This window comes from Martes martes (assembly GCF_963455335.1).
Source record: "Martes martes genome assembly, chromosome: 14".
Classification (NCBI taxonomy): domain Eukaryota; kingdom Metazoa; phylum Chordata; class Mammalia; order Carnivora; family Mustelidae; genus Martes; species Martes martes.
In genome coordinates, this window is record NC_137902.1 from 35638299 (window position 1) to 35655716 (window position 17418).

General features: G+C 44.0%; 1 protein-coding gene across 2 annotated transcripts; it reads left to right on the plus strand.

Annotated features, from left to right (window-relative positions):
* Positions 1-2372: 2372 nt before the first annotated feature.
* ANKRD1 (ankyrin repeat domain 1) lies at positions 2373-11571 on the plus strand. Of its 2 annotated transcripts, none has more exons than XM_080822584.1 (9): positions 2373-2700; positions 3360-3539; positions 4429-4566; positions 4695-4802; positions 6019-6117; positions 7513-7611; positions 7784-7882; positions 8019-8117; positions 10689-11571. In XM_080822584.1, exons 1-9 carry the CDS (start codon positions 2485-2487, stop codon positions 10797-10799), a joined length of 1149 nt encoding a protein of 382 aa, XP_080678710.1. In that variant the 5' UTR covers positions 2373-2484; the 3' UTR covers positions 10800-11571. The 2 variants fall into 2 exon arrangements, with proteins under 2 accessions (XP_080678710.1, XP_080678711.1); XM_080822585.1 differs by lacking the exon at positions 2373-2700 and adding an exon at positions 2709-2798.
* Positions 11572-17418: the final 5847 nt, after the last annotated feature.

Consider the following 17418-nt stretch of genomic DNA (forward strand, 5'->3'; position numbering starts at 1 on the left):
CTCAATTTTGATAAGAACGATTCGAAAATACAATTTTGTCTTATGCGTTGTCAGGGAGCCAAATGCACCTAGAATCGCTTTTTGAAGCACAGATCCTGTCCTATGTTGTCACGCCTACTGGCCCAACACAGGGACAGTGGCGCGGAGAGGCCCAGCAGGGATTTTGCTGACCTGACAATCATGGCTGACCTGCCCAGTTCGCGCCTTTTCTCTCAGTTCAGCCCATTCCATGAACTGTCCTCCACTCTCACTCTCTGCAAAATTCCCTTCAAGACTTCCTGGAGGGGCATCGGGGGGGCTCAGTCAGTCAGGGGGCTGACTTTTGATTTTGACTCAGGTCTTGACTTTGGGGTCGTGAGATCAAGCTGGGTATAGAGTCTGCTTGAGATTTTGAGATTCTCTACTTTCCTTTCCCTTTGACCCCTCCCCTCACTTTCTCTCTCTCTCTGTCTCCAAAAAAAAAAAAAAAAAAAGACTTTCTGAAGCGTCCCGCACAGAATCGGTCATGTTTGAGAGGAAAAACTTAGGGAATAATGGGAGATTAAAGCTTGATGTGCCGTCTTCCACCCACTTCTGCTTGCATTGTTGGAGGTGATCTAAACAATGAGCGCCTTTTATCAGTTTTGGTTGGGCCCTGCCCTTTGAAAATCTCCTCTGTGCTCTGTGAGCTTTGGCTTCTGTTGGATGGGATCGAAACTCTTCAACCGAGTATCCACCAACCTGCTGTGTATCTGCAGCAAGTTACTCACTGTTTCTGGGCCGCAACCTCCTGTGTAAAATGAAAGCATGTGGGTCTTGCTTGAACTTTCAGGGCACTGATGGTGGTGGGATTCCATATTCAAGATCCTTAACCTGTGACCCTTCCCCAAAGATGTCTCCTAACACTATTCTCCGTTTGGGTCAAGCCTGGAACAAAAAGCCCGGAGAAATGGTAGGAAAAGCTAAAATGGCCATTTCTCACTTGGATGGAAAAACCAAGGAAGACGTAAGAGTTGTGTCTGCCTCAAAGAAAATACCAGGAGATTTGCTTTAAGTAAAACCCCTTTTAGGAAAGCACAGTAGGAGACCAGAACAGATAAAGGAGTTATTAGGAGGGTTCTTCTCTGCCAGTGTAGGCAGTCAATGTCTCATTCTGGCGGTTCCAGAAGATTTCCAGGAGCTGATCAGTTGAGGGGAAAAGAGGATGGCAGCCATGTTGGTGGGGCAGAGTAGTCTTGAGGGGTTACAGATACATAAAATCAACATAACATCCTAACAGTCCCCTCCATAAATACTCCCTCTCATTCTCCCCTTTGTTTCTCTTACTGAAAAAACTAAGGTTATAAATGGCTTTGAAGGTACAATCCTAGTCTCTTCCTGAACCGTAAAAAGACCTAAATATTGGAGCTCCTGGGTGGCTCAGTGGGTTAAGCCTCTGCCTTTCGCTCAGGTCCTGGGATCAAGCCCCACATCGGGCTCTCTGCTCAGCAGGGAGCCTGCTTCTCCCTCTCTCTCTGCCTGCCTCTCTACTTGTGATCTCTCTCTCTGTCAAATAAATAAATAAAATCTTAAAAAAAAAAAAAGGCCTAAATATTTTTAGATAATTTAACACCTCAGAATGAGAAACCAGAAACTGGGGTAGTCTTCACCCTTCCCCAGAGCAAAGCCCTCTGCCCCTCTAGCAATGTGTCTCAAACCTCGACGCATCAGAATTTTGTGAGTGCTTTGAAAAATACAGATTCCTAGGACCCACCAGAAATGGATTCAGAATGCCCCGGAATGGGCCCAGGAGATCTGCATTTTTGATAAGCTCGCACAGCTGAGTGTTCTAGCGATAGCCTCTGAGAACCTTGGCTCTATGACCCAATCAACACCATGCCATTTCTAAATAACTGATCTCCTCTAATCTTGGTGGGGACCATTTGTATCAAAGAGGCCCCAGTAAGTATGTCCTTTTAGATGACAGGAAGCGTGTCATGTGCTAATTATGGCCAGTGACACCATAAAATAAAAGTGCATTACTGAATGCTTTCAGTTTCTTATAACGATGGTAAGGTGGCATGTCATGGGGCCTTTTTAGCCCTAGACATCACTCCAGAGAATTCCAAACCGATATAGACAAGGGTCATTAGGACCCGGATCCTTTCCTCTCAGACTGTTTACCGATAGGAATAGGATGTCCTGAAGCAACACTTCCCCCAAGTGAAGTGTTGATAAGCCTGGTTATCAGCAAGATATTACTGGCAGTGTGCTATGCAGGGTATTTACATTTTCTTGATAGGGTTAGTCATATGAAAGCTGGCAAAGAAGGAAAAGGAGCAGCCTGTGGTGCGGTATCAACAGACAGCTGTCCCCTGGCTTCTCGATAAATAGGATGACTTGCATTGCTGAGCGGTGTGGTCACCGCCCAAGGAATGGCCCTCTCACATTTCTTCCTGATTCACACATTCAGGGGGGTTACTTGGCAGCCCCTCCCTCCTCTGCTTCCCAGACACTGAGTCTGGAATGAAAATTCACCTGCCTCTGAGTTGGCTGCGGGTGGGGGCAGGGGTGTTACTTGGGTTCCCAGGTTGGGAGATGACCTCACCCGGCCCTCGCTATATAAGGCGACCGGTGTGGAGGGGCTCCGCAGGGCTGACTCGAGGCACTCGTTCCACAGCAGCAAACACGCAGACGAACCAACCTCAGGCTGACATGATGATGACGAAAGTGGAAGAGTTGGTACGTAAGACACGTTGTTGTCTCGCCGTGAAACCTGGTTTAGTCTTGGTTTTTGTATGAACCCCGAAATGTCCTTCTTCTTCAGGCATAATGCACAGGTGCTCTGATGTCGTCCACAGAACAGGGTTGGCCTAAGTGATGAAATAAGTGGGACTGGGAAAACAAATCTGGCCGTCATGAATGTTCTCTGTATTTCCTATTTATTATCTTCTCCTTTGGTTTTCTTACTAAAGCGTGGATTCACAGGTAGTTATGAGGGTGCCTTAGGGAAGAAGTTCTATGGCAAGAATAGATGTCTGGAGACTTCCACAACTCAACGCCAAGAGTCAGTCAAAAGTACCTGAAATGGAAGAATTCTAAATAATCATGGAGGGGTTGTAGTTTTCTTAGGTGCAGTGTGATTAGGTGGATTAAAAGTGCATTTAAATGTATCAGCCTAAACTCAGCCTTGCTTTACCAAGAGAGGAGGACCATTGTCTGATGGCGTTCCTGGTCTCCTGCAGCAGCAGCATGTCCCAGCCTGGGATCGGAGAGCACAGCACACAGATGTGGCTGTCATCAGGCAGGGAGGACCAGGGCCCCCCCTGCAGCATCGTCTCTGGAGAATGATCCCAGGACAGGCCCTGCTACTTCTGACCTACAATTTTCTTTCCTCCCAGGTCACAGGGAAGAAGAATGGCAGTGGGGAGACTGGGGAGTTTCTACCTGAGGATTTCCGAGATGGGCAGTATGAAGCTGCTGTTACTTTAGAGAAGCAAGAGGACCTGAAGACACTTCCAGCCCACTCCCTGAGCGTAGGGGAGCAACAGTGGAAAATTGAGAAAGAGCGAGAGGCGGAGGTAAGGACCTTTCTTGGAATCCACTAGTGTGGGAAGTCAGGGATGGGGTAAGAGAAGGAGGTGCCAGGCAGGAAGGAGAAAAGAGAGGAAACAAAATAAATGCAACCATTCCAGAGGGGTTTCTTTGCCAAATTCAAGCCCATAAAGAGACAACTTCTATAGGACAGGTTGTAGGAAGTAATTCTGTAGCAAGACAATGACTTCTGGATTCTGAATCAATGATTCAAGGTTCTAGGACTACGTTCTGATTTAAAGACTTGGAAAGAGAAACATGACCAGTGAATTTCTGATGTCATACACTCTCTAGTTAATCCAAGGCAAGAGAGACTTTTTCTCAATCACATGGCTTTGGCTGTGTTCATTATCTGTGCTGACAAACTCTGTGGTGCCGTGTGAATTTTCATTCCTTACTAATTGCAGATAAAACATGCCTTAGTTAGCAGTAGTCCCAGGAAAGCCTACTTCATGAGCCCTGCTCTGTAGGCTGCCTGAAAGAGACTGGCATTGATAATTTCAGAACTTAACCCTTATTGTTGGATTCTTTTGAGTTAAATAAAGAAATTCGGCAGAAATCCCGGGTTTGTTTGTGGAAATGATGACTCGATGCTCAGTTACAGACCACATCCTAACTCCAATGAGTCAAAGGCTGATGCTACAGGCAAGGGAAGTGAAGATGAAAATGTAGACACCCAAAATTCTTGAATAAGAAGTCACTAAGTCAAAGTCAACGATTAGTTTTAAAGGTTGTTGTTGCTTTTTGTTTTTTACTATTTTTTTAACTGTTTTGCTCCAGCTGTTTCCCCCATACTTATCACAGACCTTGCAGATTTTGTTTAGACACAACCAGAATGCTGGTCACCATGTTTTGAAATATGGATTTCTTTTTTAGCTCAAGAAGAAAAAACTAGAACAAAGATCAAAGCTTGAAAATTTAGAAGACCTTGAAGTCATCATTCAGCTGAAGAAAAGGAAAAAATACAAGAAGACTAAAGTCCCAGCTATAAAGGAACCAGAACCTGAAATCATTGTAAGGACGGTTTGCTTTGGTAGTATTACATGTCTGGCATTAGGCTGCCGGGGAATAAATATCTGTGGAGGGTTTGATCGGATGTCGGAAAGCTCACGGTAACTCCCGCGCTCTGCTCTTGGCTTTAGACGGAACCTGTGGATGTGCCGAGGTTCCTGAAGGCTGCCCTGGAGAATAAACTGCCAGTAGTAGAAAAATTCTTGTCGGACAAGAACAATCCAGATGTCTGTGATGAGGTAAGGCTTCTACAAAGCGCTGCAAAATCCAGCTCATTCGTTTTGTGCTTCTTCTGCTTAACTTCTGCCTTGCTAACACGGTGCCAACAAGCACTCCACCTGGAACAGTCTCTCCAGCTGTTGTCCCAGATGCCACTAGCATATTAGGGTAGTGCAGCAGTCCAGAACAAAGAGGCTGGGTTCGTGCTGAGAATTGCAGCATTTTTTGCACTCCCATATTCTTCTGGCTGGCTTTTTAGTTTGCCTTTAGCTTTTTATGTTCTTGGGGTAGACTTTTAATAAGGCAGGACCAACAAGTCCCTTTTAGACAGACACACAATAGCATCATCCTTTAAAAGAAAAAAAAAGGATTTTATTTATTAGAGACAGAGAGAGTGAGGGTAAGCACAAGCAGGGGGAGGGGCTGAGCAGGGAGCCTGATGCAGGGTTTGATCCCAGGACCCCGGGATCATGACCTGAGCTGAAAGGAGATGCTTAACCGACTGAGCCACCCAGGTACCCCAGTAGCATCATCCTTGATTGGACCTAAACACATCACCACTACTCAGGGACTCTGTGACTTGAGTTCAAGTGCTGGCTCTATCACTACGTGACTATTTGATTTTAGCAGCTACTTTGCATTTCCTAGACCTCTGTTTCCTTATCTGTAAATAGAGGGCACTGGAGTGAACAATGCCAACAGTTGTTCTAGGCCAAATAGTCAATCCATTAATATGAAGCCTTTTTACCAGAAGCACTAATCCTTTTTGTATCCTTTCCCCCCTGAACTGAATGGAGAATCATTTCTGAAGTTGAACTGAGTCCCCCATTCTCTTAACAAAGAATTGAATACTTTTTGATATTCAACCCAGCAACAGTCCCAGATGGGAGAAAACCTTCTGGTCCACATGGCAAATTCTACACAAACAATGAAGGCACAAAATTCAAGAAAGGGAAATGTCAGCGTTGAGGTAGTTGTGAGCTTGAAGTTCACATCCCTCCATGTAGACCACTGAGCACTTAGAAATGTACCTGCAGGAAACTCAAGCCTCAGTTGCAGGATCACTGTTCTAGTTCTGAAATTTTAGTGAATTTGACATTTCTAATTCAAAAAGAAGTACTCCAGTTTCTATCAGTGAGGTTGTAGGAGTCCTCAGCTTCCTACGTCTTAGAAAGGATTTCTGCTCATTTTTATATGCATCACTATCTCTCTCTTTTTAAATCTCTCTTCTGACAGTATAAACGGACGGCTCTTCACAGAGCATGCTTAGAAGGACATTTGGCAATTGTGGAGAAGTTAATGGAAGCTGGAGCTCAGATCGAATTCCGTGATATGGTAAATATATTTCTTTGTTTGGAAATGGGCCAAAATAAGGAATCCATATGAAGCTTGAGAAAACCTACGATGAAAAATGGGGCTGATTGGATTGAAAATTGATCTGAGAAAACCAGGCAAAAGCTCATTTCTCCATACAAAGGGAAGTTGGGAGACAGGGCTAGGTCATGTGGAAAGTATTTTCCATACATACTGAAGAGGAGACGACTGTTCCAGGGAAAAGAAGGAAGTGAAAGCCACTGCATGCAATTCAATATCCCCATCAGAGAGTTGGGTCAGTATCAAGTCAGTAGCATTACTGAGAAGTAATATAGTCAGCACTCGCCTCTCCGTGTCCCTGTCCTTCCATTATACACGGCAGTCTGCTCGTGGCCCCTTGGCAGCCAGCGATGTGTCAGAATTCTCTAGCTGTACACCTTGTATGATAGATGCCATCAATGAGATCAGGGGCTAAACTGCATACGGAATGAACTGCATCCATGGAAAGTAGCTGCTATTCAGACCTCAATAATTCAACTACTGTGAGTTCTACAAAGACCAGCATACAGCATATTTTATGGACTGAAGATTGAGCTGGGAAATGTCTTATTTATTTAAATGCAGCTCAATTTGACTTTATAGCAAAGTGGAAGAGAGATATTAAAAAAGTCCAAAGAATTTGCACAAAATTGAACCCTGAAGACAAACACACCAGAAAGCAATAACAAAAAAAAAAAAGTTTGCATGAAAAGACACTAACATTCACGAATGCATGATTTGGAAGGCCAGGAACACGTCAGAGAGGGGAAGAGGGCATCTCCCAAGAGTCAGGGTAGTGTGTGATGACCTTGAGTGGGGACACTTGAGGGACACTGGTTGTGTTGGCATAAACGACAGCACAGAACCAACAAGAGATGAAGAAAAAAGCACAGGGACACAGAAAGAGGTGGCAGATCCAGATTAAAATCTCTTGGAAGGGACTACTTTTATTCTGCCAGAATTTTAAAATGCATTTCTCTAGAACTTCTGAGTATATTTGGAAAAAGTGGCTAAAAGTTCCAGGCAGATGTGGGTTTGGATATCTATTCTGATACTTACTAGCTGTTCTTCCTTGGGCAAGAAACTTGACTATTTTGGAGACTTGTTTTTCTCATCTGCCAAACGAGCACGATCACACTTCCCTCATAACATTGCTGGGAGGACCAGTCCACCGGAAGTGCACAGCACCTTGTCGGCATGCCGAAATTCTCAATAAACTGTAGTTCTCAGTCATTGTAGTCATAGTCCGGAGGGGGACAGCCCACTGCTACCATGGATGCTCTAGCCAGTGTGGTGTTCCCGGGTCTCAGAAACCAAGTATTAACTCCTCGGACCAGTTCTTTACATTAACTCATGTCCTTTTACCTTCTGGTATAGCTTGAATCTACAGCCCTCCACTGGGCAAGCCGTGGAGGAAACCTCGATGTCTTAAAATTGCTACTGAATAAAGGAGCAAAAATCAGTGCTCGGGATAAGGTATTTATTCCCCCCGCCCCAACTCCTCTCCCAAAGCCACCTCACCATTTGGGTCAGCGGGAAGCTTATGCTGTGTGGGGCACCATAGTGGCCCCTTGTCCCCCTCGCACATGTCTTGGGGTCTGGGACAGTCTCTGTCCCTGCAAATCAGTCGCATTCTTCAATTTCCCAGTTGCTCAGCACAGCGCTGCACGTAGCCGTGAGGACTGGCCACTACGAGTGTGCGGAGCATCTCATCGCCTGTGAGGCGGACCTCAACGCCAAAGACCGAGTGAGTCCTTGGGCAAAGTTCCACCTCCAGCAGCTCCAGCCTCACTTATCTGGAATCACTCCCCAAACCCGGGCTCTTGTGGGACCCACTTCCTGGCCTCAGGCCCCACTTTAGCCTGTGATCTCTGCTTCTCTAGGAAGGAGATACCCCTCTGCATGACGCCGTGAGGCTAAACCGTTACAAAATGATCAGACTCCTGATTATGTATGGGGCCGACCTCAACATCAAGAATTGTGTAAGTACCCGAAACAAGCAGCCCCGCTTGTGGGCTTTCTGATGCACGAAAGCATATCTGCTCTACTTGAAAATGGTCCCATAGTGGTAGGATTTCAGGGTTGGGGGTGGTCTTGTGATGCTTTAAATGCCCCTGTCTATTCCCCTAATGACATTGCTAGTCCTTGGCAAGGACTCGGGTCACCTGGTCAGGGATGGGTGGAGCCATCATGACACAATCACAGTGTCCGGAGATTCTTTTAAGATTTCCTCTTGAAAATATGAGACGGTCAAATCGCTCACCTTCACAAACCTAAGCACAGTCTTCCCTGGACACCCGTGGCCGAGCAAGGCCTGGGGTTGTCAGGAATAAAGACAGGCACCATTCCTGAAAGGATTAAATTCCACAGCAGTCAATGGGGCCAAGAGCCAATGAACTGAAATTAATCAATATCGAATCCGAGTAACTCTGAGTAGTCCTCCCTTACTCACAACAGCAGGACATGCTACCACTTTCTTCCAGGGTTAGCCATGTTTTTGCCTATATTTTTTGAGATAATTTCTATGCATTCTCCACTGTGGTTTATCTGCATATCCCTCAAAATAATTTCCTATATTTAGGCCCTGAAAATGCTCATATAAGTCCCTTCTACAAGTACGTGTTAATTTAGCTTCATCTGCAAGCCAGGGAAGAGAGCCAACTTTTCCTCATGGTCCCAATTCCCAGACAAACATCATCTAATATAAGCTTTAAAAATATCACTGGGAGGAATGGATATAAATTACCAAAGAAATAATTTGAAAGATTTGGTAGAGAATCACTTTACAAAGAAGGAAAACCCCAGTCATCTATTGTGAATAATTTCTTCCCCTTATTGTGTTACTATGAGACTGAGAGGAATATTTTATCATAAAAAACCCCTGAAAACTGTCTTGGTGTTAGGAACAAAGGATAGAAGCAATAAACAGAGGCTGTTTGGATGGGAAAGTGTTAATAGTAGGATCCCCTCATCCTTCATATTGGGATTGGTCTTATCTAATAATTTAAATAAATTAGTGGGAAAAAAAAGTAGATTTAATGAAATCTCCAAAACTGCAGAAACTATGACAATTATTTTTAGGCAGCAAGACATTACCAGCCCAGAGAACTAGCCTACAGATTTGGGGAGACTGTAAGTAGCCAGAAAATTATAAATTCTAATAGAGAGGAGGTAAAGGAATTCATGGAAGAATAGTCCAAAATATACCAATGGGGCTCATGGCTTTGAATTATCAGTTAGAGCCCAACATAAGGGTCCTAGAACTATTAATGTCATTGATCCAATGGCTGGATATTCCCCAAAAGACCACTAAGCCACTGGACACCATCTTGAGGGGGACTGGAAACAACACACAGTACATTATTCTGTTGTCCAAAGCTCTGTCACCATGTGTACTGGTAAGTGTTTCTCAAGGAACATGCTATAGAGGTGGGGAGTTCCAAAATGAGGGTTACAGGGCCACTAGTTCAAATAAGCACAGGGGCCAGGCAGATCACCTAAATTACATAAATGTTGGCTGCGGGGGGTCTGTGCACATAACTTTTAAAGGTGGTGGCTCTTCCCCACCCCAGTCCATTGTTGCTCTGTGAAGCCCTAGGTATCATGCTGGCCAACTCTTCTCATTTTCTCAGAGAGTTCACAGATTCGGTTGGGAAATCTCCTAATTTCTGACTGTTGCCAATTAATTCCAACTTTTAAGAAATCTGAGTTCTGTCTGGGCCCAAACAAAAGAGGTCTCTAGACTGATTTGCATCTTAAAGCTGCCAGTTCACAGTCTCTGAGTTAAAGGGACTTTGAAAAGAACAGGGGTAGGAAATTTTAAGACTTCTCATATTTAAAGACAAGAATTGAGAGGTGACATGGTATGCATTTTTGTAAATGTCTCGAGACCTACCCATAAGCGGAAAAGCATTTTGGTCTCAAAAATTATTTACACGTTGTTGATGTCCCCTCCAAGAAAAATGAAATTTCCCAGGAGATCCCAGTGTGAAAACTAGCCCTCTCGAAGCAGTAATAGTTCTGCACAGCACCTGAGGACTTCACCAAGGTGTCCAAACAGCTTGTTTACCATCAGGTTTTATCAGGAATCGTTTTCCCAATCAATAAGAACTGGCTTTTGACCACTTTCTCCCCAGGCCTCTTCTATAGGATACTGGATATATAGTGAGGCATTTTTTGAATTTCAAAGTGACTTGGAATGCTCTTCCCATTTACTGTCTAGGAACTAGGGATTGACTTTTTTTTTTTTTTTAAACCAATACCTGGGGCAGTCCCACAGGGCGGGGGGAAAAAACCCAACAACAAAACCCCAAAACATTGCTCATCTGAAATGCCATAAAGCATTCCTGTGAGAAACACTGAAGGGCTGATTTGAATATAAACTGCAAATCACTAATAGTGGAAGGCATAAAACAGGTCAACAACATAGACCCATCCATTACCTCATTAAACACACACACACACACACACACATACACACACACACAGAGGATGTGTAGAATTTATGGATGCCTTCCATCTGAAAGTCAAATTTCCTCCTGCATTTTGATTAGGCTGGGAAGACCCCAATGGATCTGGTCCTACACTGGCAGAATGGAACCAAAGCGATATTTGACAGCCTGAAGGAGAACTCCTACAAAACCTCTCGCATAGCCTCCTTCTGAGGGAAATGGCACCGCTCGCATCCTGTTGTTCTTCACCGGCATTTTGAAGGCAAGGCCCCAAGGAAGAGCAACTAGTCCTAACACCCAGCTCCTATCCACCTGTTGTAAAGCTGCACCCAGTGAAGTCTGGAGAAAGCACAGGCACATAGTTAGGGGAATTTCCCTTAGTGAATCTCACTCTATTTATTTTAATTTATTTCCGTTTATTTATTTATTTATTTACTGTGATGCCACTGGAAATTCTGATCCTTCACGATGACCCACTTGGTGAGCAAAGCTTCATTTGTATATAACACATATAACTCCCCGTAGATTTGCTCTTAAACCATGTTAACGAGCAATGCTGCTCGTGCCTACTCATGTGCACCTCGTTGGTGGACGATATTTCAAGGTGTTTTTTTAAAGGACAAGGGTGATTATTACAGCCTTCTTTCCTCCTGAATTTTTAATGCTGAAGTTTGGGGCAGTAGGAGGCATGTAGGGAGAGGAGAAGAAACTGTAGAATGAGAGGGATTCTGTGAGGAGGACGGTAAAGCCAAGCCGTCGGACGCCCGGGCCTGGTATTCCTTACCAAGTCACACGTTGTACCAAGGTGAAGAGAATGTCATGAGTGTAAGTGGCATGTTCGTGGCAGGTGCAGGCCACTGGGCCATGATGAAGTGAATTTGCTGAAAAAAGATGAAAGTGACCGCAAAGTGTAAATGTGTAAATGTATATTATGTTGTATGTCTATTTTATATTCATAATAAAAGCAAATTCTAAACCTCTTTCTAAGTGCTTCTCTAAGTATGGTGGGAAAGAACCATGTGAAAAGGCCATTTAGATGGAGTTTTTTGTCTTCCAAGTTTTGGGGCTTGGAAATGTCCTGTAAAATAGTACCTCTCACAGTATTGACCATGTATGCAGACCACCTGAGGATCTTGCTAAAATGGTTTCTGATCCCTCCCATTCGTTGCAGGGGCAGGGGCGGGGAGGCGGACTCTGCATTTCTGAGAAGCTCCCTGATGATGCAGAGGTGGTGGTAGACCAGAAGCACACTTTGAGCCGCAAGGCTGGGAAAACCATCACCAAGATAGAGGAGTTCAAGTTCTTTTGGCCCCAGTGGTGGGGAGAAAGAGACCCCTGGTGGGCAGAATGATTACTGCACGTTAAACAAGTTATCTTTGGACGTTCCCATCAGCCCTAATCGGAGGCTTAATGATTATTGTGGACACCGGCTCTGTGTCAGAGGCTGCCCACGAGAAAATACACCTGGTTAATGATTTCTGACCTCCAAGGGGAGCCATTTTGTTGCCAGGTGCTAGGCCAGGTGCTAAGACCTGTGATGAGAAAACCAGATTGTCCCTGCCCTGCTTTCCGGGAACAGATGAATATTAAAGAAATAATGTCCGAAATAAATAGATAGTAATGATCTGTGGTAAGTCCAATGAAGGGAAAAAACAAGAGTGCTGTGAGTCTCAGACGCAAAAGCACACTCATTTGAAGGGGAGGGGCAAGGTGGGGAATTCTACAGACTTCACTGAGGTGCTGACTTTTGGGGGTAGTCCGAAGGATGAGCTGCAGCTATTCCAGACCGCAGAGAGGCCACCGGAAAGGGCACGGTCATGGGGAAAGTCTGGCACTTTAGGAAATGTATGAAGGCCAATATAAAACAGTAGCACTAGGGTCCCTCCCTCCAAACCTCTCTCCAGACGGAAGAACACACACGGCCTCTTTGCTATGCCTCTAACACTGAAAGCGTGCGCAGGCATGGTCCCTAAGCAGAAGGTGTTCTAGTCAGCTGCTCCCGGACACCTAAGTTGTGAGGATGGTTTGAGATATCTTTGAGCCTTTTGTATCTAGTCTCCTAACCTCCCAAGGGCATCAGGAACTTCAGTCCCTCCATTGTCTCCCTCCTGCTAGGGTCCTGGCTCTAACCAGTCATGTCCTTAAGGCTCGGGTCCTCCCGCTTCTTCCTCTTAAAGCACAAGTAACATTTTTCTTGCTGGTGTCTCCCACAGCATAACTTGGCAGGTTATTATGTGACCAAGTTCTCTCTTTATGATGCCTTCCTCAAACCCCCCTCCCCGCAACAGCTGGGAGGGTACAGAAGACACTTTTGAGTCACCACATGAGATTTCCACCAGCACAAAGGTAGAGGGCGAAGGTGCTCCATGAAAGGTACCCCATGAAAGACAACATGGGGTAAGTCCCATTTGAACAAGGCCAACTCCATCACCTCTGCTAATGGAGAAGATAAACACTTCAGGCAAAGCTTTCACCTCACAGCTGGTCAACTTTAAAGCTCTTTGTCTTGCCACCTGAGCCAACTCTTTGCCCACAATCTGTCTCTCATCTTGGCTCTTCCTCAGTAAAGAGAACGTCCCATTGACCAACAGATGCATGGTAGTTTTTCTCGCTTCTCTTTTCCTCACTCCTTTATCCCAATCAACCTCCAAGGCTTCTTACCAAGTATCCTCCCTAAGTGGCTCTGCAGTCTGTTCACTTCTCCCATCCCAGGGGCCACTGCCGTAGCTCAGATGGCCACAGTGTCCTCCCGTTACTCTAATGGCCCTTGCCGGGCTCCCGGCCTCGGGCTCTTTTCCCGCCAGTCTGTTAAGTTGCAGTCAGTTATTTTTTTAAATTTTTTTTATTAAACATATAATGTGTTATTACAGAGTGGTTTTTCTAAACTGCAAATCTGGTCAAGCCATTCACCTCTTTAAAATTCTTCAGTGGCAGGGTGCCTGGGTGGCTCAGTGGGTTAAAGCCTCTGCCTTCGGCTCAGGTCATGATCCCAGGGTCCTGGGATGGAGCCCTGCATCAGGCTCTCCGCTCAGCGGGGAGCCTGCTTCTTCCTCTCTCTCTGCCTGCCTCTCTGCCTACTTGTGATCTCTGTCAAATAAATAAATAAAATCTTAAAAAAAATAAAAATGAAAAATAAAAAAAATTCTTCAGTGGCTTCCCGTTGCCCTCAGGATGAAATGAAAACTCCTTAACATTTTTCAAAAATCCTTGAAATCTGACTGCCTTCAACTCTCTATTCTCATCTATTTCTCATCACTCTCTCCACTAAACTCTGAATTTCAACTCTGTGGACTTTTCAGTCCCTTAAAAAATCCAGGTATTCTTATGTTTCAGTTTATAATGGACTATTTAGTCCTATTATTGGTCGTTTGGGTTGTTTCCATTTTCCCGTTAGACATTGTTGCAATGAATATCCTTATCCACTACCCTTCATACCTAACCAGCTATTTCTGAAGAAACACATTCACAGAAGACTCTGTAAGATTAGTATCAAATTAATCCCTTTCCATTATATTATTGATTTTCCCCCAAATTATGAGAATTCTCATCTTATAAATCTTTTCTCTTCCAACCTGATCAGCGAAAGATACATTTGTGGTGAATTTTCCTAATTACTGAAAAAGTTCACCATCTTTGTTTATGGAGCATTTTTTGGATCCATCTTTATTGCCCAGTTTCTATTATGTCAGGTTCCTTGGAAGCAGAACCTGAAATGAGGATTTTTGTGTTAGTGATTTATTGAGCGCGCTCTATAAGGCGATGAGGAAAACAGGACAGGGCAGAAGAAACAGGCAAAGATGTGCTTTCAGGAAGAGTCTCTCCTCAGCCTTATCCCAGCTCAGGAGCATCAATCATGCTTCGGAGGCCAGAAGGCTGGGTGATAATGTCCTGCATCAGGCACAAGCCATGGGCCAAACTGGGTTGGGGGTAGGGGGTGGGGAGGTAAAGCTTCCCAGGCCTCTTTGGGTAAGGTGAGTTTCATCAGCCCAGGGCAGTGCTCTGGGGTGAGTGAAGAGAAACCATGAGTGCTCAAATTTGAATCAGCTGGAGAAAGGGTACACCAGCCTGGTGAAAGGGATTTGGTGGACACTAACAGCATTTATCAAATTGCATATGTTTTTATTTGTTTTTTAGATTGGTGGGCGGGGGGGTGGTGTGTGTGGCAAAGTGAGGAAAGAATCTCAAGCAGGCTCCACGTCCAGTGTGGAGCCTGACGCGGGGCTCAAGCTCACCACCTTGAGATCATGACCTGAGCCGAAATCAAGAGTGGAACTGCCAACTGACTGAGCCACCCAGACACCCCTCAAATTGCGTATGTTTTAAAAAACAATTTTTTTAACGCTTTTACTAAGGATGCTAAACTCCTCTGCTCATAAGATGCCTCATAAATCTACTCTCTTAGTTGTACTTTTCTAACATAACATTATTTTTATAGAGGCAAATTAATTTTCATGTTTTCTGGCTTTAATGACCACATTTAGTTTCTTTCCAACCCAAGGTTATTTTAGACAAAGAATGTACCTACCTTTTCTTTACTAATTTTACAAACTTTAAAAAAATTTTAATTCTTTAATCCACTTGAATTTAGTGTGGTGTACATTGGGTAGAAGATAAGGATTAGACTAATTTTTTTTCCTAAATGATAGAACAATAGCTAATGCTTAGTAGGTACGTTCTGTAGGACTGGTCCTTCTTTGAGCCTCTTACAAATATGAATCTGCTTAACCCTTGCAGTAGTGCCATCGGTAGGGAGAAAAGAAGAAAGTGAGTCACAGAGTGATTATGAAATTTGCTCAAGGTCACAGGTACGGAGTACTGGCAGGTTCAGATTTTAATATGCAGAGTCTTTAGTCTTTGCACTTACTTTGTTTGCTATACTGCCTTTCCTGCATAGCTAACCAGTTATTCCAATACCACTGAATGGAGAAATCCACAACTTCTTGTAAATGGAGTTGTTCTGGCCTCCCAAGTCTTTCACTCATCTATATGAATTTCTGCACCAGTTACACAGTTTTAGTTACCAGAGTCCTGTTGTACTCTGTAATACTGGGTGCACAAGTCCCTTCCACTGTTTTTTTGTTTTTTTTTTTGAAGACTGTATTTTTTTTTTAAGATTTTATTTATTTATTTGTCAGAGAGAGAGACAGACAGAGTGAGCACAAGCAGACAGAGTGGCAGAGGGAGAAGCAGGCTCCCTGCGGAGCAAGGAGCCCGATGTGGGACTCGATCCCAGGATGCTGGGATCATGACCTGAGTCGAAGGCAGCCGCTTAACCAACTGAGCCACCCAGGCGTCCCGAAGACTGTATTTATTTATTTGAGAGAGCAGAGACAGAGAGAGCATGAATAGCGAGGAGGGGCAAAGGGAGAGGGAGAGGGAGAAGCAGCCTCCCCATTGCACAGAGAGTCCAGATGGGGGCTCGATCCCAGGACCTTGGGATCACAATCTGAGCCAGAGGCAGATGCATAACTGACTGAGCCACTCAGGTTCCCCCCTCCCATTATTTTTCTATGAATTTTTGTAGGTATCCTATTTATTCTTTCAAATCCAAACATATATACAAAGAAACCAACATATGTGGATGGTTTTAAATTTTGTTAAATTTATAATTTGGGGGAAAATTTGATGAACAATGTCTCATCCAAAAAAAAAAAAAAAAAACCCCAGAGTGTCTTCCAGTCATCTTTAATTTCCCTATTAAAGAGTTTTCTTCATAGAGGACCTGTGTTTCTTAATTTGTATCTTTGGAATAGTACCATCTTTTAAAATGACATTTTATAGCAACTTACTATTAACCAAACGATTACCTTTTGTGTCTTTAGCTTGTAACTGACCATCTTGCTGAACTTTTCTTTAAGGTACTGACATTTTGTTGCAGGAAGTCAGTAATGCATCATGTTCTAACAAAGATAAGTATTAGAAGGAAACCTGCCTGTCACTCTCCACTGAGAACCAGCCATCATGCCCACCTATTCTGAACAGGATAAGTGTCTGTTCATAAGCTGAAAGAAGGCACATCTGCAAATATGTAGCAAAGGTACATAAACAATGGAGCACCTGTATTTCTAAGCTTTTCCCAGTTGCTTCTTTTTTGAAGAGGCCAGACTCATCTGCAATAACTTTACTTCCTAATATAACAGAGGCCCTCGCTATTATATCCGGTACAAGTGAGGCAAACATACATGTAATATAACCAGTTGACTGAAATAGTAGACCAAGGTGGGACCTCAAAAAAAGATGACCATATGCCCCCTTAAATATTCTGAGTTTAAAATCTATAAACGCACACTCCTGGGCCGATCTGTAAAGATCACATCTGTTCTTGGGATTATGGACCCTCTGATGGGACACCTACGGTTGTCTTTGATTGAGTTCCTGTCTCTTTAAAGGAGAAAGACAACTTAAGACTTGAGCGAAGCAATCCAAGTGTGGAATTTTTACTGGATCCCCCTAAATCTTAGTTGTCCTGTTCACACCTATTGTGACAGTTTTTTTTTTTTTTTCTTAATGGCTCATCTTTTCAAGCCTTTCAAAAGCATAAACTTGGATTTCCTGGGAATTCCTTTTTTGTGCTTCCTAGTGCAACAGTTTTCATATTTAGTTAATATACATGTAACTTTACAATGCTAACCACAATGGCATCAACAGACTGGTGAATAAACATACATTAACCATTGGTGAATCCAAGTGGGGTGAGGGCAGAAGCAAGCCAGCGCTTGAGGGAGTGGCGGACTCCTGTGTGGGCTCAGCAGCAACAGTGGCATCAGCATCATTTTACGGAGGGAATGGAGTTGGCTAATCCATCAAATTGCTCAAGTGGAAGTCAGACAAG

Bases quoted from the DNA above. Each gene is read 5' to 3' on its own strand.
- ANKRD1 (XM_080822584.1), top strand. From the start codon at position 2,485: ATGAAAATTCACCTGCCTCTGAGTTGGCTGCGGGTGGGGGCAGGGGTG. The intron at 3,540-4,428 runs GTAAGGACCTTT...TTTCTTTTTTAG, and splicing joins AGAAAGAGCGAGAGGCGGAG to CTCAAGAAGAAAAAACTAGA. The intron at 4,567-4,694 runs GTAAGGACGGTT...TCTTGGCTTTAG, and splicing joins AACCAGAACCTGAAATCATT to ACGGAACCTGTGGATGTGCC.